This window comes from Ictidomys tridecemlineatus, chromosome 10, assembly GCF_052094955.1.
Source record: "Ictidomys tridecemlineatus isolate mIctTri1 chromosome 10, mIctTri1.hap1, whole genome shotgun sequence".
Classification (NCBI taxonomy): Eukaryota; Metazoa; Chordata; class Mammalia; order Rodentia; family Sciuridae; genus Ictidomys; species Ictidomys tridecemlineatus.
Window position 1 is genome coordinate 80,711,445 of NC_135486.1, and position 23,734 is coordinate 80,735,178.

The 23,734-nt window shown below is 38.3% G+C and overlaps 1 protein-coding gene across 4 annotated transcripts in view; it reads right to left on the bottom strand.

The window, feature by feature from the left end:
• Armc3 (armadillo repeat containing 3) overlaps nt 1-23,734 on the bottom strand; it is a 98,083-nt gene that overhangs the window by 17,332 nt on the left and 57,017 nt on the right. For 2 of the 4 annotated variants that reach the window (XM_078023322.1, XM_078023320.1), the window contains 6 exons: nt 16,261-16,510; nt 12,280-12,416; nt 11,008-11,176; nt 9,050-9,150; nt 8,157-8,258; nt 7,621-7,728 (listed from right to left, as the gene is read on the bottom strand). In XM_078023322.1, the coding sequence (XP_077879448.1) occupies nt 7,621-7,728; nt 8,157-8,258; nt 9,050-9,150; nt 11,008-11,176; nt 12,280-12,416; nt 16,261-16,510 (867 nt within the window). Of the gene's footprint in view, nt 1-1,359; nt 1,626-7,620; nt 7,729-8,156; nt 8,259-9,049; nt 9,151-11,007; nt 11,177-12,279; nt 12,417-16,260; nt 16,511-23,734 lie in introns of those variants that run through there. The other 2 variants (XM_078023323.1, XM_078023321.1) reach the window with 2 other exon arrangements.

The following is a 23,734-nucleotide window of genomic DNA, read 5'->3' on the forward strand; positions in this document are numbered from 1 at the left end:
AATATTATATTTGCTGTAGCTGAGTAGAAAGTATAATCACATGCCATTAAATTCATCCATTGTATATTATGATAAAATCTCTAAACAAAAGTTATTATTTCTCAGATATATTAACACTTTTTTTAAAAAATAAATTAGATATCTTCTCATAAAGAGCTAAGATGTTAAGTAAATTAGAGACCAACATGAGGAAAGTCAGAATTACAGAAAGCATAGTTTCACCTATATCCTAAAATTTCAAGAGAGCTTTTTCTTTATTTTATAATAACAATAATAATTATTAGCAGTAGTACTGGGGATCTAACTCAGGGTCTTGTGTATGCTAGGCAAGTGCTCTACCAGTGACTCACACCTTTTTGCTTTTCCTTATTTTGAGACAGGACCTTGCTAAGTTGCCTAGGCTATCCTTGTACTTGTGATCCTCCTGCCTTTGCCTTCTGAGTAGCTGTGATTACAGGTAAGCTACACCACAAGTGGTTTGCAAAAGGCTTTCTAAGAGTGGATATCTCAGTTCCTATCATTACTCAGTGCCACCCACGAAGCAGAAGCAAGAGCATTTCCTACTAAACTTGTTGCAGGAAGTAAGAAGTAAGAGCCATTTGGCTTGCAGGTAATAGCATCTGGTATACCTTCAGGGGGGGACCATCTTATTGAGTGATGCAAGAGATAATTTTCTGGAACTCCAGAACTGTAGTTTCCTGCTATAAATAGAAGCACTTTTTTTTTTTTTTAACTTTGAAGACACCAAGTTGTATTATAATAAGGTCTTTAATACTTAATAAATTTTATTTCTAAATCAATGTGGAAACAAACACTTGGAAATTGCAAAGTTAGCTCTTGTACAAATTAATCTCCAGGAAGAACATTATTTTATGATAAAGACAGCAGCACTTTTAGCTTTCTTGTACAAGCTTTAGCAAATGTACCCCCAGAAAACATGGATTTACTGTGAGATAAAAAAACTAAGGATATTTCTACACTCATAGGTGGATGAATAGGAGGGGAGGTAAATAGAACAGTTAGCTGGTTCCAAAACATGTAAGTAGCTGCTTTGTAAGAAAGACCAATAAATTATTCAACACCAATCAGTGCAGGTTATAGGTAAGAGACATAATTCATAAAGGAGTTTCAGTTATGCAAGATGAGTGTGTTCTGGAGAGGTGACAGATGATATGGTAACATAATACTGTGCTGTATTCTTGAAATTTTTTACAAAAGTAGGTCTTAAGAGTTCTCACCACACACACACACACACACACACACACACACACACACACAAAGGTAATCCTGTGGTGGTGGATATGTTAATTAGCTTAATTGTGGTAAACATTTCACAATGTATATTTGAACATCATGCTGTACACTGTAAATACATATCATTTTTATTTGGCAATGATACCTCAATGAACTAGAAAAAAAATGAATAAAGATTCAAAAACTCCAATTCACAAAGGAGTAGGCATAAAGTATATGTTTAACCTGGGGTGATCAAAAAGAAACCTTCACAAACACAAAAAACATAAAGAAAATGAAGAACAGGAATTTGCTTGCACTCAAGGCTGAGAAAGCTAGTCCAGGGTATTGGGTGGGGCGCTGGCCTCCATCTGGGAGATGACAGGGGGTCACTGTTTCAGGAAGAAGCAGAGTTAAAAACAGAATAATCTCTCTAGACTTAACCCATTTCACTTGCCCTTAGTTACTTAGCTTTAAGTTGACCTTAAAAATCAACAAATTTGGTGATAACTCCTCTGCCCCAACCATGATGTTTGATTGCACGTGCACAGACACCGATTATGGACTAACCTCCACCCACCTTTCCCCTAGCCTCCACCCAGAAATCCCCGCAACCCTATCCTCGGAGAAGTGGATTCAAGATGAGATTTGCTTTCTAGTGTCCATGCTTGGTCACTTCATGAAAAAAAAAAAAAAAGACTGTTCTGAAAAACTTGTTTCAGTGATTAGCATACTGTGTGGTGGGCAAAAAGGTCTGGTTGGGTAACAATATGATCAAACTTTCAAAATAGGCACTCTTCTGGGAGCAGGAAGGATAGGTTTATGCAGAGGCTGGCAAAAGCCAGGAGGGTCTTATCATAGGAAAGTGACAAGTTTGAGATCCAATATCGAGGCCTGAATTGGAGAAGTAACAGTGCAAACAGAGGAAGGAAATCCATTTAAGAGATAGTGTTTAAGAACAGAATGGATTGGATGGAGAGATTCACTAGATACCAGTGGTAAAAGAAAAGAACTTTAAGATGATGGCAGGGTTGGCAGTTGTGTGGGAATAGGAGTAACATTAACCAACAGAGAGGAGAGACGAGGAGGCCACGGCTTGGCATTCGGGGGAAACAATGAATTCAATTCGGATGTGAGGTGCTGGCAAGGTGGCAGTGCAGAGAACTCCAACAGGCCACAGGATATACAGGTCAGGACTGAGAAGAGGACTGTTAGCTGGCATACAAATTTGTGTGTTTTTTTGTGTTTTTTTAAATTTTTATTGTTGGTTGTTCAAAACATTACATAGTTCTTGACATATCATATTTCACACTTTGATTCAAGTGGGTTATGAAGGGAGAGAGAAGGGAAATGGCATGGAAATGGAAGGAGACCCTCATGGTTATACAAAATTACATACAAGAGGAAGTGAGGGGAAAGGGAAAAAAATAAAAACAAGAGGGAGAAATGAATTACAGTAGATGGGATAGAGAGAGAAGATGGGAGGGGAGGGGAGGGGAGGGGGGATAGTAGAGGATAGGAAAGGCAGCAGAATACAACAGTCACTAGTATGGCAATATGGCATACAAATTTGAATGGTGGCTAAAACTTGGGAGAGAAGAAAACAAGATGATGAAGAAGGCTGGTGAGTATCAATTTTGGAGGTATCACAAAGAATGGGGAGGTGGCAAGGGACCAATAAAAGAAGGCATTTACTGATGGACCAGAGTGACCTGGAGCAAGTGAGATTACGAGCCAAATGCTTCAAAATCTTACAGAAATGGAGATCCGCCTCACTGACCTGCACGGGAGCTTGGGCCCAGGGTAAGCCTCAGTCCATCCCATTACTGGCTGACCACCAGAGCTCAGACTTGGCCCAGGACTGCCTCTGCCCACTGGCAGACACCCACAGTAGTCAGGCTCAGCCCAGACCTGCTTCACTTGACCCGTGTGGGAGCTTGGGTCCAGGGTAGGCACCAGTCCATTCTGCCACTGGCAGACACACACTGGAGCTCAGGCCTGACCCAGACCCACCTTGCTGACTTGCACGGGAGCCAGGGCATAGAGTAAGTTTGGGTCCGCATCACCACCACCACCTAGGAGCCCAAGTCTAACCCACTTCCATTTTGAGACACTGTAGCCATCCCCATAACCTTCCCCATGCAGTAGCCTCTACTTTGAGAAAACAGACAGAGCCTAGAAGCAGCTGCATCAGGGATCAGGCATCCCAAAGCCAGTATAAGGCCCATTCTTTTAGCCCCATCTAAGACACTGCATCCATCTTGGGGCACCTCTACTGCTATCTCGAGTTATCTCCTGCTACTGCTGCCACCACCTATACTTGCAGTAGCATCCATCCTGGGACACTGGCAGGGTCTGGAAACTCAATACCAAGATGAGGTAGAGATAATCTGCACAGATACTACAAGATTATAGGATAAAAACTGTAATACCTCAGATCCACACTGTAAGAAAGGAAATTACATAGACAACATGGGAGGAAAAACAAGGAAAGAAAAAGGGAGGAAAATTCTCCAAACCAAGTAAGATACTACAATAACAGAACCTATGGACAGCACAGTTGATGAAATGTCAGAGAAGGAGTTCAGAAGGTTCATAATTAAAATGATCTGTGAATTAAAGAATGACCTATATGAGCAAATACAGGCATCCATTGATCATACCAACAAAGAGATAAGGTAGCAAAAGATTACTTCAAGAAAGATATAGAGATTCTGAAATGAAGGAAATAATAAATCAAATAAAAAAAACTCAATAGAAAGCATCACCAACAGACTAGATCACTTGCAAGGTCACCCCAGGGATGCAACATATGGAAATCAATAGTGTAATTCATTACATCAATAGACTCAAAGATAAGAACCATATGATCATCTCTCTAGATGCAGAAAAAGCATTTGACAAAATACAACACCACTTTATGTTCAAAACACTAAAAAAACTAGGGATAACAGGAACATATCTCAACATTGTAAAATCTCTCTGTGCTAAGCCACAGGCCAACGTCATTCTAAATGGAGAAAAACTGGAATAAGACAAGGATGCCCTCTTTCATCACTCAATTTAACAGTTTTTGAAACACTGGCCAGAGCAATTAGACAAATGAAAGAAATTAAAGGGATACGGATAGGTAAAGAAGAATTCAGATTAACATTATTTGCTGACAATATGATTCTATACCTAGAAGACCCAAAAATATTCTACCAGAAAACTTCTACAACTAGTAAATGTATTCAGCAAAGTAGCAGAATTCAAAATCAACATCCATAAATCAAAGGCATTTCTGATCATCAGTGACAAATTCTCTGAAAGGAAAACTAACCCATTCACAATAGCCGAAAGAAAGAAAGAAAGAAAGAAAGAAAGAAAGAAAGAAAGGAAGGAAGGAAGGAAGGAAGGAAGGAAGGAAGGAAGGAAGGAAGGAAGGAAGACAGACAAAACTACAACAACAACAAACTTGGAATCAATGAAAGAGGTGAAGGACCTCTACAATGAAAACTACAGAACACTAAAGAAAGAAATTAAAGAAGACCTTATAAGATGGAAAGATCTCCCATGTTCTTGGATAGGCAGAATTAATATTGTAAAAAAGACCATACTACCAAAAGCACTATACAGATTTAATGCAATTCCAATCAAAATCCCAATGATATTCCTCATAGAAATAGAAAAAGAAGTCATGAAATTCATCTGGAAAAATAAGAGACCCAGAATAGCTAAAGCAATCCTTAGCAGGAAGAGTGAAGCAGGTGGCATCACTATACCAGATCTTAAGCTATACTACAGAGCAACAGTATTAAAAACAGCAAGGTATTGGCACCAAAACAGACTGGCAGACCAATGATACAGAATAAAGGACGCAGAGGCTAACCCACAAAATTACAATTATCTTTTATTAGACAAAGGTGCCAAGAACATGCACTGGAGAAAAGATAGCCTCTTCAACAAATGGTGCTGGGAAAACTGGAAATCCATATTCAACAAAATGAAATTAAACCTCTATCACCCACTATGCACAAAACTTAACACAAAATGGATCAAGGACCTAGGAATTAAACCAGATACACTGCATCTATTAAAAGAAAAATTAGGCCAAAATCTCCATCATGTTGGATTAGGCCCCAACTTCCTTAATAAGACTCCTATAACACAAGAATTAATATCAAGAATCAATTAAATCAGATGGATTGAAACTAAAAAGCTTCTTCTCAGCAAAAGAAACAATCAGTGAGGTGAATAGAGAGCCTACAATTTAGGAAAAAATTTTTACCACACACATGTCAGCTAGTGCACTAATCTCTAGGATATATAAAGCATTCAAAAACCTTTAACACCAAAAGCAAGCAAGCAAACAAATAAACAAATAACCCAATCGATAAATGGGCTAAGAAACTGAACAGACACTAACAGAAGAATATATATAATCAATCAAAAAACATATGAAAAATGTCCATCATTGCTAACAATTAGAGAAATGCAAATCAAAACTGCTCTAATATTTCATCTCACTCCAGTCAGAATAGCAGCTATTAAGAAATACAAACAACTATAAATGTTGGCGAGGATGTGGGGGAAAAAAGGTACACTCATACACTGCTGGTGGGACTACAAATTGGTGCAGCCATTATGGAAAGCAGTATGGAGAATCCTTGGAAAACTGGGAGTGGAACCACTATTTGACCCAGTTATCCCACTCCTTGGTCTCTACCTAAAGGACTTAAAAACAGCATACTACAGGGACATAGCCACGTCAAAGTTTATAGCAGCACAATTCACAATAGCTAAACTCTGGAACCAACCTGGATGCCCTTTGGTAGATGAATGGATAAAGAAAATGTGGTATGGATACACAATGGAATATTATTCGGCATTAAAAGAGAATAAAATCATGGCATTTGCAGGTAAATGGATGGAGTTAGAGAATATAATGCTAAGTGAAATTAGCCAATCCCCCAAAAAACAATGCAGAATGTTTTCTCTGATTTAAGGCTGCTGATTCATAATGTGGTGGTGGTGAGGGTCATGGGAGGATTAGATAAACTCTAGGTAGGGCAAAGGGGAAAAGAGGAGGGAGGGGAAAGAAGGGGACATGGGTGTAGGAAAGATGGTGGAATGAGGTGGACATCATTATCCTAAGTACATGTAAGAAGACAGGAATGATATGACTCTACTTTGGGTACAAACAGAGATATGAAAAATTGTGCTCTATATGTGTAATATGAATTGTAATGCATTCTGCTGTTATATATACCAAATTAAAATTTTAAAAATGTAAAATGGGGAAAAATGACATTCAGAAATGTCACTACAAAAATGGCCCACACCTGTAATTCTGAGGACTTGGGAGGCTGAAGCAGGAGGATGGCAAGTTTGAGGTCAGCCTGAGCACTTTAGAGAGGCCCTAGCAAGTTAGTGAGACCCTGTCTCAAAATAAAAAATGAAAAGGGCTGGGGATGTGGCTCAGTGGTTTAGCGCTTCTGAGTTCAATCCCTAGTACTAAAAGAAAAAAAAGGCCCAAAGTCACATTAATTGGTTGAGTCAAGTAAGAGTGTTATCCTATTTCCCTCTTCTGGATGCTTCTGCCTTAAAGGGTCAAGACTCCTGACCACAAGGGGAGTGAAAGGCAGGGCAAGCTGGAGGCCAAAGGGGGCCTGGGGAGGCAGGAATGAGCTGCGCAGGTCAACCAATACTCAGGGCTAGAACCTGCAGATCCTGTTGTCATTTTTGAGTTCAAGTGACTGTGGGACCTTATATTTCTTTTCAGTGATCACAGTGCCCTAAACTCTCAGCCAAAGTTAGAGGAAATTCTCTCTGGGTAAATTTTATTTTTTTATAATTTTTAAAAAAATATTTATTATTAGTTGTAGATGGACACAACACAATGCCTTTATTTTTATGTGGTTCTGAGGATCTAACCTAGGTCCCACCTGTGCTAGGCGAGCGCTCTACTGCTGAGCCACAATCCCAGCCCTCTGGGTAAAATTTAAAGAAACAGTGAGGGGCAAAATAAAGGTACTTTTTAATTACATTTCAGGAGTCTTGTCTCCTTCAACATACTCATTTCAGAAATAAATCTTCCTGTTTTGGTTTTCCATGGTGTTGGGGATGGAATCCAGGGTCTTGTGCTCACATGCTAGACAAGCGCTCTACCACTGAGCATGCCGCCAGACCCTAAAACCTCCTGTGAAAAGCCACTTCTGGGCCTGGGGTGGGGGTGAGCTCAGTGTTCAAGCAGTTGCCTAGCATGCCCAGGGCCTTGGGTTTGTTCCCCAGCACTGAGAAAAAAAGAAAAGAAAAGAAAAGCCACCTCTCCTGGTCTCCAAATTATCTGAGCATCTGAAATTTAAGAGTGTTTATAATGAGAAGATAGAATGACACATTTCCTACCTGGGTCCTTTTTCTTTCCCAGCACTTTTGCTAGCAACAGTGTTTCTTCCAGAAGCAGGCTCTGTTCTCTCTTCTGTGGGAGATCCAAATCCAGTGCTAATACGAAAACTAATGATGTTTTTTTTTTTTTTTGAGTCATTTGGAAAATATCACAAACAATTAAAATCATTCAGAAAATAACAATATGTTATATTTTCAAGGCATTTCACGGTTTATAAGGCCTTTCCCCTTTTGATTTGATTCTTTTTGCCATTAGGAAGCAGGGGCTACACATCATTCCCTCCACAGCTAAGGAACTGCCCAGAGAACTGACTCTTGTCATTCCACATACTGCAGGGTCAACAGCAGACAAAAGGGGAAGCCCAAATCTCCCAGCTCCTATTTCAGAGATCTTTGCTACAGCAATTTAAAAAGCAATTATGCAATTATATTACCGTAAGAAGAAGCAGAATCATGTTGCCAAAATCTAAAAAAAAATTTCACTTCCAGATTAAGGGGAGAGTTATTTGAGTATAAATAAAACATCATTTTCTTACTTGGTCTTCTCTCTACTTCCTCTTCTTAAAGAAGATGAAGAAGAAATACTTCTTCCATAGCCAACATCTGATGATTTATCGTCCATAGATGGAGGTGGAGAACTAAAATTTGACACATTTGAAATTATTTTTTTAAATTTTTATTTTATGTATTTTATTTGTATGTGGCGCTGAGACTCAAACCCAGTGCCTCACATATGCCAGGCAAGCACTCTACCACTGAGCCACAATCCAAGCCCACATTTAAAATTATTTATGAATTAAAATAATTTGTCAATATTGTAAAAAGAACAGATTTCTTTCTAAAAGCCACATTTGGAGCAAACTTTTAATAGGAACATACTATTTTAAAAGCATAAAGGAGAGATTAAGACACAAAGAATATCACAAAGCATTTACACACTGGAACAGGAAATATTTATATAAAATGTATGACCTTAGTACTATATTAGCTATATAGATATATGTGATCATTTTAAAAAATGTTGAGCTTTGATTTTTTTAGTTCTATCATTTACTTCTTATTTCAAAGAAAAATGCTGGGTTGTTACACTCAAGTACACAGTTCTAGAGACTCATAAACAGAACTCAACTTGGTTGACTCCTATCTACCCTTTCTGCAGTTACTCTAGGAGTGAGAATCCTGACTTCAGAAATCCACTGGAAATTGAGGATAACATGGTGTCAAAGGAAAAGAGCAGAGAACAGTTTGCACTGGTAATGGAGGCTGGTTATTCTGTGTCTGGCCGGGAGTTTATGGACCACTGTTTGTTTTTATGGTAGTGTTAGATATAGGAGAAGAGAAAGATCTATGCTGGTAATCTTCACATAGTCACATGCTGACAAAAAAAAATGTGTTTTTCTGCACCCCCTGCCCCCACCTAAAGACTCACTTATCAGAAGCTTTACTGTTGATCAAGAGTACAGCTCGTTGATCACTTGGTTCTTGAAAGCAGAGCTCCTTCAATGGCAAAAGTTTGGTGCCAGGTTTTATCTGTAAGATAGTTCAAGAACTGAAAAGTATTCTCTGTATGAGTCAGGATTTTTTAAAATAAATTTTGATGCACTATATTCTTGACAGCTTGTTAAATTCATTTACATACACGTCATATCTATGTGTGTGTGTGTCTCCCTCCCCCCCTCTTTCATATATTAACAATATGTTATATTTGCAAGGCATTTCATGTTTTATAAGACCTTGAGGATAACATGGTGTTGAGAGAGAGAGAGAGAGAAATAGAGAGAGAACTGGGAACTGATGATGTGGGCATTCTTGCCTTTGGGTGGGGTACATCTCTCCAGTTCCTCACAACTTTTACTGTCTCAGCTATTTCTTAGCTCCTGAAAGTATCCAAGTTCACAGTCCATCCATATGCCTCAGCGAGAATTTACTGTTGTAAAAGTAAGTGCTGAAACTGACTTTTAAAGTGCCACAAGGACATTTAAGCCTTAGACAGGCAATTTTTATCAGCCAGGTAGAAGAGGATGGTCTAGAATCAACCTCTGAGCTCTGAGATCTCTTTCCAGTTAACTGATGGTTAGATCCTGTTCTCATCCAAGATACTTTTCATGATCCTTTTAGAATAAGGCAAAGTGGTCTTTTAAAAGTAAGACAGATCCCATCCTTCTTCTGTCCCAGATCCTCGCCAGTTTCCCATTTCATTCAGATTAAAACCCAAGTTCTTCTGAAGGTCTTTGGCAGCCCTTTATGACTCTGATTGAGTTGCTACTCTTCTCTCACCTTGTCCTGTCAAGGATGTTTACCCCTTGCGGCTTTTGCACTGGTTATGTGTGTCACAGGGTGTTAAAGGGTATGGTGGAAGTGCTGGAGGAGGAGCCAGAGTAAAGTTTTAGACTAGTTGTTTTTCATTATTCAATTTTTCTCACATTCTCTACAGCCATGGTTGAGACCTCCCTTGCAAATACAGCTCAGTTATCTTTTATGGTCCTGTCTTCTCTGCTTCTTTGAACCCAATTGGTCCAAGAAGGTTTCTGCTTCCAGCCTTGCTCAGTCCAGTTTTGAATTCCTGCACCTGCCCAGCAAAGCATATGGCTTTTGCTCTTTCGAGTTCTCCTAGGGCCTCAGGAAATATATACGTGATGGAACTTTCTGAGATCTGCCACCACTAGCTCTCTCACTCCTCTGTGGTTTTCCTCCCTTTGTCATTTTTCCTCTTGCAGAGGCTCTACCTGACCTCAGGGACTTTAGGTAATGCTCAAATTTTTTTGAAGTCTTTAAATCATATTGTTTTCTCAGTTTTGCGAAGTTCTAAAGTTTTCTCCACACCTCTTATTGCCTTTGGTTTTTAAAATTAGTTAAAACAAAAAAAGAAATTCCAACTTAAGCAGCCACATCAAAAAGTCCTCAAGATATTAATTCTTCTTTCTGTTTTTCTCAATATAATGCTGAATTATACTATACATTGTTTTGAAATTCCATCATAAATACAATTAGGTAAAATAATATTCTTCTACATTTTAAAGCCTAGTACTAGAATTTGGTTAGTTTCAATCAGAGTCTAATTAATGAAATGAAAAACATATTTTTATTCACTAAGCACAAGAAGTAATAGAACCAAAATTTTAAATGACCCTTTTATAGCTTATCTGACACTTGAGACTGGATTTATTAGCAAGATGATTAAACTACAAATAATTAAATTCTGGTTAAAACTGTATAAAAATGTGAAATCTTATAACCAAAGTTAAGGATAATGTGCTGATTTTCAAATTTCTGCTTCTAAAAATATAAATTATATATAGTGCTCATAAAATGGCCATGTAATGGCATCATGATTAAAGGAAAAATTATTACTTTACATACTAAAACACAATAAGTGCTGTCACTTACCCGACCATAATCATAGAATCCATCACTAATTATGTTATTTGACAACAAACAGCCAGTCTGGCTATATTTCAGAGAGAGATTATTGTTGAGCAATTTATTATAAGCTGCTTCACTGAATTTATTTTTTCGTCTCACTGATAGATTAATTTCTTCAAGGATATCTATAGCCCTGTCAATAAAAGCAAAAGACATTATTTGCTTTCTAGGAGAAATCCAACCTTGAGCTCTCTCACTTATATGCTTAAGGTTCTGAAGGAATTGAGATGCAAAGCTGAATGCCTCCCGATCCATCTAGATAAGGTAAAACTGACAAAATTATGAAGACAAATCAACCCTTTTGGAGAACATATATGCCAGATAGTGACTCATATTCAAACGGTCGTGAAAACAAAACAAAACAAAACAAAAAACTATTGTGGTTTGGGTTAAGTGTCTTCCAGAAGCTCATGTGTTGAAGGCGTGGTTTCCAGTCTTTGGTGCTCTTGGAAGGTGGTAGAACCTTTCAGACTGGACCTAGTAGGAGGAAGTTAGATCATGGGGGCATGCCTTTGCAGGGGATATTGGAACCCTAGTCCCATCCTCTGCCACTTACTTCCTGCTAGGATGCCACTAGCCCCAAAGCAACAAGGCCAACTGATCATGGACTGAAACCTCCAACACAGTGAGCCCAAACAAACCTTTCCTCTTTGTAAGTTGATTCATCTCAGATATTTGTTGCGGTAGTAGAAAGCTAGCTATCACAAACACTTTTAGGGGAAAAAAAGAATCATTGTCTATTTAAAACAAAAGTAGTATTGGACCCCAACCTTTTCAAGTAACCAGACAGTATATACAAAAAAATAAAAATGGTTAGGAATTAGTAGAGTAATTGTAAAACCCTGTTTGCTGCTATGCTAAGGGCAACTAAATTCATCTGCTGTTTGTAAGAAGAACAGATTAGGCCAGGTAGGTTAATCAGATAATTCTGGTTAAAAAAAAATAATAACAAAAAAGGTTTGGATGGCTGGGGAAGAAAAACTGAAAGGATATCATCACTTGCCTATTTTATTTTAGTCTTAAAATTGAGAGACAAATAAGATTGGGTTTGGCAACAGCAGAGGAAATCAACATGTATCAAGATGGAGAAGTGAGAAAGGAAATAATGAAGCTGGCTGGGTAAAGGGCAGTGGGGCAGCTGATGGGGAGGGATGGGGAAGGACGCCTGCCTCTAGGCAGTGCTTCCCATCTTCAGCTCCTCGTCTGAGCTGGAGACTTGAGATGGCATCCACTCACCCAAGGCGGCATAACTCCACCGCCATTGGCTCCTCGCCGGCACAGACCATCACAGCCCAACTGGCATGCCTTCTCACCTCGTCATTCTTGGAATACAGGAGCTCCACCAGGGGTTCCAGTCCACCACAATTTCTTAACTAAAAGCAGAAACCAAAATTTAACACATTAAGAATATAAACATGCTTAAAAACAACAAAAAAAAAACCTCATTGTTTGATTGTTAAAGTTTTTTTTTTGTTGTTGTTGTTGGGCCCTCTACCACTGAGCCACATGCCCAGCTCTATTTTGTATTATATTTAGAGACAGGGTCTCACAGAGTTGCTTAGTGCCTCACTGTGGCTGAGGCTGGCTTTGAACTCACAATCCTCTTGCCTCAGCCTCCTGAACTGCTGGGATTATAGGCATAGGCCACCGTGCTCAGCTGTTAAAGGTTTTTATGATCTAAAAATGTGTCTCTATTTAGAGTTCTTAAATTTAGGGGAAAATCAATTATAAACCTTTATAGACAGGAGCCCATTTTTTATGAGACCCCCACAGAGGGAACTCAGCATGATGGCATGTGGTAAGGGTGGGTGAGGAAGGAGTCTATCTTCTCACTGCCTACACAAGAGATGCTCTGTGCTGAGATACTCTGCTCCTGAACACTGAATCTTCACTCGGTCCTATGGTAGTCTGAGTAACGCCCCCTCCCCCACACACAATGGTGTGCTTATTCCTTGGTACATGGAATAAAACTAAGGAATTTGAGATGGAGATTATCCTGGATTATCCAGTGGGCCCAATATGAATACCAGGATCCTTCCAAGGAGGAGACAGGAGTGCCAAAGCAGTAAAAACTGTGATAGAAGCTGAGATTGCAGTGATATGCTGTGCAGATAGATGAGGGGAATAGATGAGCCAAACAATGCAAGTGACTCGAGGAGCTGGAAAGGGTAAGGAAATGGACTTTCCCCTAAAGTCTCCGGAAGGAAAACAGTCCTGTTAACAATTTGACTTGGGCTTATAAGACCCATTTTTGGATTTGCGACCTCCCAAAGTGTAAGATAATAGCTTTTTATTGCTTTAAGCTACTAAGTGTTGATAATTTGTTATAGCAGCAACAGGAAACTAATACAATCCCAAGGCTGGATTAGAAGCAATCAGTGTGGGCAAGCAGCACCCACATCACTGGACACAGTCACCAAGCTAGCAGTGTGGCCAGAGCAATATTGAAGCAATTCTCTAGAAAAAGACCCACCATTGCTATCTGCACAGTGTCCTTTTATTTCTTTAAGAAGTAGAGAAGAAAAAGAACAAGAAAAGAATTTGAAGCAGCTACATTAATTACTTTAAATAAATTACTAATGTGTAAAATTGTTCTAATCAGGAATAATAAAAAAAAAAGATCTGACAGAGCTCTTGTCTCAGGTCTGAAAAGTAATACTGGGACTGGGGATATAGCTCAGTTGGTAGAGTACTTGCCTTGCATGCACAAGGCCCTGGGTTCAATCCAGTATCACACACACACAAAAAAATAAATAAATAAAATAAATAAAATAAATAAAATGCAATACTGTATTATTGGAGCCGGGAGGACCAAAATAATATTCTATGAAATATTAGTACCAAAGACAATATCCAAAGTTGAGAGCCCTCGTGGACAATGTTCCACTTTCAGTCATTCTTGTCTCAAACTCAGACTCTGGCAAGACTTTCACATTAGCAAACGTAACTTGGGCAGCTCAGAAAAGTTCTTTTAGCTCCCTATGCTTAGCAAGTCAAATTTCTGAATATCTTTGTTTCTGGGAAAAACACAAGATAGTTATCAAACTCCATGTGTTCCCTTGGTAAATACCTAATTCATTTATTAATTCCTCCATTCACGCATGCTCTCATTCACTAGTCTACAGTATGTACTAGGTATATGTCAATGACCCAGACACACGGAAGAAAAACCTCAGTTCCCTTCTTCAAAACCTCAAAGAGCCTATAGTCCTTCACACAAGAACCATAAAGTGCAAAAGGGACAAAAAGGAAGTGACGTGTGGAGTGTAATGGAAGCACAGAGGATGATGAACTCAACTTTGAAGACAAAAAAAAAAAAAAGATTCATGTAGGACAAGATAGTTGATCTGTATTTGTTTATTTATTTATTTATTTATTTTTGTGGTTCTGGGAATCCAACCCAGGGCCTCATGCATGCTAGGCAATCACTCTCCCACATAATTACATCCCCAGCCCCTGAGCTGCCTTTCAAAAGAGAAAGAGGAATCTATCAGATGGATGACAGAGAGACTAGCTTTCCATGCAGAGAAATCAAGGAGGTGTGAGTGAGAGAATGGCACATTCTGATAGAACAACAAATAGTGTGGTATTTCTGGGGTGTAGAGTTCTACCTGGGAAGAGCTGGAATTTGGGCTGAATAGGTAGGCAGGTGAGGATCATCCAGGGCTCTCGAATGTAACACTAAGCTCTTTAACCCTTACTATGTGGCAGTGGAAAGCCATGGGAGACTTGCAATGGTGTGATGAAGATCACATATTTGAAAGATTGGTCTGGAGGAGGTATGAGGAGCAAAAGCAATAAAGAGCCTTCTGCAATCTTCCAGGAACTAGACGGACTGCTCTGCAAACTCATGCAGGAAAATGTGGTCATAACACTTGAGTTTATCACTGTGTTCCCAGTGCCTAGCAGAGTGCCTGGCACATAGTACTTGACAAATAAATATCTGGTGGATACCTGAATGGATGAGTAACAGGAATAAGGGAAGGAGAGAGAATACATATCTAAGAAACAAAAGGAAAATGAGTAGGATAGCATGAGTATCAAACTTGGGCTCTGGACTTGGGTGTGCTCTCATGTCACTTTCTAACTCTGCTTTGCATATCTTATTTCTCTAAGCCTTCTCTTCCTCATCTGTAAATTGGATTGCAAACACGCCTATTTCACTAAGGCTTGAATGCTTAGCACAGAGTAGGTGCTCGGTAAATGTTAACTTTCCTTATTTTTATTGGGTAAAAGGAACAAAGTCCTTGAGTGTTTGAATGAGTTCAATGGTAACACATTTCAAAAGGCAAAAATTGAGAGAAAAAGGATCTTTGTAAGTTTATATCAAATTTTAGTAAAGATATACTAATATCACCATAAGCACCAAGATTTTTATATGATCATTCTTAAAAAAAAACTTCTATGTTTAAAGTTTATGATGTACAAAAGAAACACCAGAATATAATCTACATGTGTAATTTAAATAATCCTAATAAAAGGCAGTCTTGTTTGTCTACCATGGTGCATTTCAATGACCTTGAACCCTTGTGTGTGTCTCCCAATCACATCCACTCCCTAAATCTCCCCAGAGCAACCATTTTCTGGAATTTGGGATTAATTATTACCTCGCTTATCTTTATCATTTTAACTTATATATTTGGATGCCTAAACAACATAGAGCTTAGCTTTGCAAATTTCTGAATGCTGCATCGGAATCGTAAGTATTGTTTTCTACCACTTGTCTTTACTCAGCATCAGGTTGATGGAATTCATTCCTGCTGATGTCAAGCTGTGGTTCATTTCATTTTGACCTACATGAGAGTCAATTTTGTGAATACACCATAATTTATTCATCCGTTCTCTTAACACTGGGACAAATGATTTGTTTCCAGTTGTTTAGATATTATAAACAATGCTTCCTGGTATGCAGAGGTGAGAGAATCTCACATAGAAACAGAATTGCTGGGTTGCTAGGATTTACTCACCTTCTTTATTTAAAAATGCCAACTTGTGAGCGCCTGCCTAGAGTGTGCAAGGCCCTCCGTTCATTGCTCAGCACTGCTTAGAAAAACAAACCAACCAACCCCCAAACTGCACAAAATGCCAACTTGTTTTTTCAATGTGGTGTTCCAGTTATGAAAGGACTTAAATCACAGAAAGGCTCACGTACTTGAAAATGTTTCAAATGCATCCACTAATAGGTACTGAGCAGGAAAACCAGAATGAATGTCTCACCTCTGTCCGAGCCTCCACGTCGCACGCGGTGGCAGCCACCGTGAGCGCGGCTTTGCTCTGCACCACCGGGTTGTCAGAGCGCAGCGGGCCCAGGAGGGCGTGCATGATGTCGTGGCCCTGGATGCTGGCGCGCAGGGGCTCCTGCATGGCCATGTTGGTTAACACGGTGGCGGCGTTGGCAATGGCTCCGTCTCGTTTGCTAGACAGGATGTTTATCAGTGGATCGATACCGTCGGCTTCAGCAGCAGCACTGAGTAAATGAGGGAGAAACGATTGCGATTCATCTGAGTTCAAAAAATGATCTTTGGAGCATTCAACAAAGCTTATACAGCAAATGCACACAGAAATGACGATTTTAGAAATTAATTTGTCATACAATGAACCGAGAATTAGGTGCGGTGGTAAGCAGAGTCTGGGAAAATTTCAGGTGTGAATGAATTAAAATAATCCTTTTTTTTTTTCAATTTCCACAGGTTTTGGTTATAGGAAAAAAATATGCATATTACTTTGTAAGGAACTCTATTAAATAGACTTTTTAATTTTTTTCCTCAGTGATACTTATAAGACTGGGAAATTCTGTTCGAAGAAAATCTATTAGACTCTGTTAGGGGAAACAAAACTTTAAATAGGGAAAATAAGGGAGCATAGAAACTCCTGATATAAATTAAAATTCTTTAGATCATCTTCCCTTTCTTGAAATGAGTGTGTTATTTGTAGGCAGAGGCTAAAATGATTAAAACCAGCACATTTTTTACATATGAATTTTGATTTTACAAAGTAAATGTCAAAGATCAAGATCATGGTGTTGCTATAGATAATATTAGGAATGCAGGTACATTTAATTTTTAAATTTCCTATTCCGAGGGCTACAGTTAGCTATTAATATCTTAACATTCTTTTCACAATTAGAAAACTTCTTTAATAACTGTCTTTTAAGAACATAGTATTTTCTATGGTCTCTGCATTTTAATCATTTAAAAATCTCACAAAAGAGTAAAAATGAAAATTAGAGTATTTAATGAGTGGGAGACCACTTAATTAGATTCTTTAATATTTGGAATTGCTTTAAATAGATGATGTTCAAGCAATGAGATCAAGCTGTTCAAACAATAAGATATACAGAGCATCCTGGTTTTAAATGAAGACCCAGAATCATGTGTTAAAAAATCCACTTTAATTATCATGTTAATAGAGATAATCAAGATCATAAAAATTCCAATAATATGAACAACTCTTTTAAGTTTACATTTTACACATTTTTTTTCATTTAAGATCACATAATAACCAAAACTGAAAAAAAAAAAAAAAGGTGAGACTACATGATTTAAGCCACCACTCTGCATTCTGAGGCATTTAATTTGGCACCGTCACTTAAATTGGCTGATTGTGAGGATTGGAGACCTCAAGAACGGAAGTTATGACAATTGTCCCTAAGAGAGCCAATGGCAATTAAGATCCTGGTAAAGAGACTGGTAGCCCATGGTGAAGGGAGGCTGTGATTCTGGCACAAACTGGTGTGGAAGGAAGCTGGACAACAGGGTTGGACAGGAATGCCATGGGCTGGGAAGGCAGCTCTGGAGAATGACGGACTCCATTGGTGTTGGCTCTGAAGGGCCACTTCCCACTCTGGCTTATGTATACCAGTCCATCAGTCCGATTCCATCAAACACACCGTACTGATCCCAAGGTTAAGCAAAGCATAATTCCATTTCTCCAGGCCTTAGTGTATAGTTACCGACCATTCTTGTGATATCTTCTTTTCTTTCTCTGGGAAGATGTTTCTTAAAATTAAACTTTGTCTGACTGTTATATAACCAATGTTTACTTGTTTTGTATAAAATGTTGGAAGGCCCTGCATCTCACTATGATAGCCCAAGGGCTAGCATTCAGTTTCCTTTCCCAGGGGATAAAATAAACACTCGTTAAGATAATCTCACTTTTGGCCTGGGAATGTGGCTCAAGTGGTAGCACGCTCACCTAGCGTGCGTGAGGCGCTGGGTTTGGTTCTCAGCACCACATAAATGTGAAATAAAGATACTGTATCCACCTAAAAACTAAAGAAATAAGTATTTTTAAAAAGTCAATTTCATTTTTAATTCTCTGATAAAATAAACACTCGTTAAGATAGTTTCACTTTTAATTCTCTCTCCTATTATTAATTGAATAAGGAAAAATTTTTAGTTTCTAATTTTTTAGTTTACCAGAAACTTCTCATATTTTTTCAAGTTATACATATTTTACAGTTAAAACATTGAATTTTAGATACTTATAGCAAGACCATTGTTGTTGCTGGAAATAGAATCTAGGGCCTCGAACATGCTTAGTATGTGCTTTACTACTGAGATACACTCCCAGTCCCTGGAATTTTAAATTCTGTATATTTTCTAACTAATATATATTTAAATATTTTCAGAGATCATTTTCCCTTTTGAGTAACTTTTCAGGCACCTAATGCAATCAGTCCCTTAAATTATATACTTTATATTTTTTAATCATCATAAACATGCCTTGGTCAAAATGCATGATTCCTTTATCAAGTGACAGGGTTTTTTTTTTTTATTTTTCTCTTTGACAATGTTCACTTTTTAAAACATCTTCGCAAGTTCAGAAACAGCACACAATGGAGGTATTTCAACGGCTTCTGTGATAGAAGCCAGAAGTATTTTAAGAACATGCATACCAAATAAGTCCTCAAAGGCTTTGTCTTTTATGTGCATCCAAGAGATTTTGGAAAATTCAATGAGTATGTAGGATCACACCCCATCATTCTAGTTTCTCTTGAAACCAAGAAACTAAGAATTACTGGGTCAAATACAGGAATTTCTATCAGGTTTGACAGATTTCTCAGCCTGCTGCATTGATTTTGCCTTCCTTCTCCTGCATGAAGACACATTTTGCATTGCTCCATATCTCTGCATTCTGCTCTTTTCTTTGCTCTTTATGGAGGCAGTAAAGGGAAGTACATAAAAATCTAGCTGTTTAAAAACCCAAAGATTCTAGTACACAGGGAAGATAGCTTTTATTACATTGACATAAAAGCCAGCACAGGAAGACAAATCCTGCCTTCACATCTGGGAAGAACCACCGGCATTATCTGCACATTATCTGTCCCTCATTTGCTATGTCCAGCTCTAAGTCTGAAAAAAGAACACCTGAAATTAACTTAATCATAGAAAATTAAACTATTGTTCTTACCTAAGAAAACTAATTTCATTCATAGAAAAAGTGAAGAACTTGCACTTTTTACCAAAAATAATTGCCTTATTTTTGTTTCTCTCAAGCTAAAGACATTTTATTTTTCTCTGCCTCTAATAGGGAAACAGGCTGAAGACTGTCACAATTTAAAAACATTCCAGTTTCCTAAGTAGTATAGTATTATCCAAATGAATGGGACAGAAGTCAAACAGCTTTGTTATAAAATCCAGAATTATAGGGCCATATGTCACCACAAATAATTTAAAAATATTTTCTGATATTTGCTATCATGAGTCTCCATCCAGTTGAAGTTTAATCAAGTAAGAGTTTAAAATGTAAATTGAAAACAAACCTAAAAAGCAAACCTAGAAATGTATAAAAATATCTGTTTACATCATGTGACATATGTAAACAAAGATGAAGTTTGACATGTCATGTATATCCAATCTATTACCGGGTCCTGACTATTTTCCTCTTCCATTTTTTCTCAAATCTCACTCCTCAGTCCATCATTCTACCAAATTTAATCCAACAGCCTCTTTAAATACAGACTGTCCCTAACTTACAATTTATGATTTTTCAACTTCACAATGTTGTGAAAGCAATGTACATTCAATAGAAACCACACATTTGCATGTTTTACCAGGTCAGTAATGTAAGGTACTCTCTCACCATGTTGAGTATCACTCATGAGCCATAGCTTCCAGTCAGCCAAAATGATCATCAGAGTAAACAACTGGTACCTACAGGATGCTGTGTTGCTAAGCTACAGTGCACAGAAAGTTACTGTATTAAATACATTTTGGACTTAGATGCTTTCAGCTTACAATGGATTTATAGGAATACTCATTGTAAGTTGAGGAGCACCTTTAATCTCATCCCCACCCTGGTCCTTTCTCTATCTTACAACTAAAGCTATCTTTTAAAATCACAAATGCAATTATATTGCTTCTCTACTTAAAACACTTAAGGTTTCCCATCGCTCAAGATAAACCCCAAATATATTATATGGCCTCCACAGAGACTTTCAATGTGCTGGGCTCTTTCTCACTTCAGAGTACTCCCATGTGCTTTTCCCACTTCCTGATATCCTCTTCCCACTGGATAATTCCCATTCAACTTTCATAGTCCAATACAAATGTCTTTTTCAAGAGATTGTTTTTTCTTCTCTTTTTCTTTTTTTTTTCTTTTCTTGGTTGTAGAGGTGTTTTACCACTGAGCTGCATCCTCACCCTTTTCATTTTTTTATTTTGAGATACATTCTCACTAAATTGCTGAGGTTCTCATTTAGTTACTGAGACTGGCCTTGAACTTTCGGTCTTCCTACCTCAGCTGTGATTGTGGGTATGTATCATGGTGCCTGGCCAAGGAAACATTACTTGATCCCCAAACTGGTCTCTTTTTAAAGGTGAGCTCAGTGGCTTTGTTTACTAAATGTGAACTTTTCTTTTTGTTTAAAAAATCATATTTTAATGGGGGGCACAATGGGGTGCACACCTGTGATCCCAGCAATTTGGGAAGCTGAGGCAAGAAGATTGCAAATTCAAAGCCAGCCTCAGCAATTTAGTGACACCCTCAACAACTTAGTGAGACCCTGTTTCAAAATGAAAAATAAAAAGGGCTGGGAATCTACTCAGTGATAAAGTGCTAATGGGTTGAATCTCTAGTACCTTACCAAAAAAAAAAAAATTGTTTTGGCATAATCAGAGAAAAGTAACAATTTAAAAATATTATTTTACTGCATTTTTTATGGGTTAGAATTGAGCAATTAAGCAATCTTTCACATCCCAAAGCCCCACAATGAAAAAACATTTGCAGCTGGGTGTGGTGGTGCATGCCTGTAATCCCAGCAGCTTGGGAGGCTGAGGCAGGAGGATCACAAGTTCAAAGTCAGCCTCAGCAACTTATTGAGAACCTAGCAACTTAATGAGACCCTGTTTCAAAATAAAAAATAAGGGCTGGGATGTGGCTCAGTAGTTAGGCATCCCTGAGTTCAATCCCTGATACAAAAAATAAAAACAATTCACAGAATGGCTCCTGAGGAGAAATTCAATTCCACAAATGAGTCAGTGAGTCAATAGGTCACTGAAATATACTGTGCTATTTCGTGGCTGTCTTTGTTCACTTTGTCTGAAATACCCTTCCCTATCCCTCCTGTACTTCTGCCTTTAGTTCCCTCTTCAGTTCCTGTGTAACTCTCCTTTCTCTGCAGATGCCCATAACCATCACTGACCCTTTTCATCAATTAGTCCTTCCTCTGTGATTTGCCTACATCTGGTAGTACTTCTTAAAGACAATATTTGAGATTTATTTAAATCTCTAGTTCTGAGAAGATCAAAATACTTTAATTGACCTAAATTAACTCAAGGTGAGTGAAGAAAAACCTCTGCATGCGTTAAAGAGGAGTGAGGGGGAAAGGTGCTTTGCTCAGCTTTAAGTTCCAAAGAAAGAATATGATCCAACAAAATCAGGATCTCCACTTTTATCACTTACAGCTATCTTTGAAATTGGTTCATTTCTTCCCCATCCTTAATGCTTCTCCAGTAATTTTGGGTAATTTTTAAGCAAAGTTTCATAAACGAAAGTTTGCACTATGGATCTTAGGAATATATTTAATTCATATATGGAGAGATGCCTCTTTTTTGTCTTTGCAAACATTGTTGACTCTGAGGGTGTCATCAGGTGACACCATTTGGTATCTCTTGGAATTGGATTTTTACTGCAGTTTTGAGATTCACATGCGACCCATCTGTAAAAGCTGGTTACATGAATCAAGGGTGACCTTGAGTAGTACGGAAATCTGTTTAACAGAGCCCACATACAGGGTAATATGTGGAACCCGATGGAACAGATGGTAATATTGGCAATAAGAACCTTGTTTGTTAACAGTGATTACAACCATTCCCACCAGCATGACTTTTTCATATGTCTCTGAGAGTTTTGTCACACTGAGGAAGACATATTGGTGGCAAGACGTGCTGCAAGTGGTCAGGAAAGGTGCATGTGTAGTGGCAATTCAGAGGTGGCATTTTTAACCCTTGCTGGCTAACAGTAAATCAGCATTGGTTGAACCCTGTCCAATATGATAAGCAGGTCTCTTGGTTGGCCCCTCTAGATTTGGAATGTGGAGAACAGGATTCCTGACTCTTGTTTCAGCCAGCTTTTCAACAAAAGCAAAGATCCCAGAAGTGGGGTGTGTTTGCTAAATTGGTCACTTTCAGGGCCCAAAGCAGCCATCACCTGACTGTAGCCCCATAGCTACAGTCAGGTGATGTGTGCCCTCAAACTCTGGCTCAACTCCAGGACTGACAAAACTGGCCAAGAGAATCTGTCCCTTTTTAAAGAAATATGATTTAAAGAATTTTTTTTTTTGGTTTTTGTTTTTGTTGTTTTTTCTTTTTACTATTAAAGGAGAGAATCACAATTAACTGCAGGTAAATGCTTTAAATGAAGGGTTTTAAAATAACACATAATTAAGGTAAAATATAACCCCAGTCAAAACTGTTTTGACTTCTATAGCAAAATAAGAAAAATGCAAAACAAACAAACAAACAAAACCTCTAAGAAATATCTGAACTCCCCCCACCCCCGACATACTGGTGCTTGTCTGTAATCTCAGATATTTAGGAAGGTTAGTCAGAAGTATCACAGGCTCAAGGCAGCCTAGGCATTTTAGGGAGATCCTGTCTCAAAAAAGAAAAAAGAATGTAAAATGGCTGGGGGTATAGCTCAATGATGAAGTACCCCTGGGCTCCCAAGTACAAAAAAAAAAAAAAAAAAAAAAAGTGCTATTTTACGTGTATTGATGGGCCTTAGCAGATATGATTTGAGACCTCCAGAATGTTCTTTTATGTTTCACCTCCTCTGGCATTGTGGCTTCTCCAAAAGAACCACAAAGAGACTAGTCTTGTTAACCTGATCCTTCCAAAAATAGCACAGGTGTTTTTGTTACTGATTCTGAGGCAGTCAATCAAAGTCTGGGGAAATCAAATGTAATTTCCTTACACGGAGTAACACGGAGTCTTTATTGACCTATCTGTTCAATCACAATTCTTCATTTCCCTACATGCTCCCCTTGGTTTCAAAAGCTAGATTGCCCTGCCAGCAATTAACTACCTGCCATCAGGAAAAACAACTCTCTTCACTTCACATGGATGACTTGTCTCCTAATAAAACAAGAATTGTGGTTAGGGTTTAGGATATTCATATTCAGTGACCTCTGCAGCTTATTTACCCATTATCTATAGATGGCAAAAGACACAATCCCAAAGAAATGAGA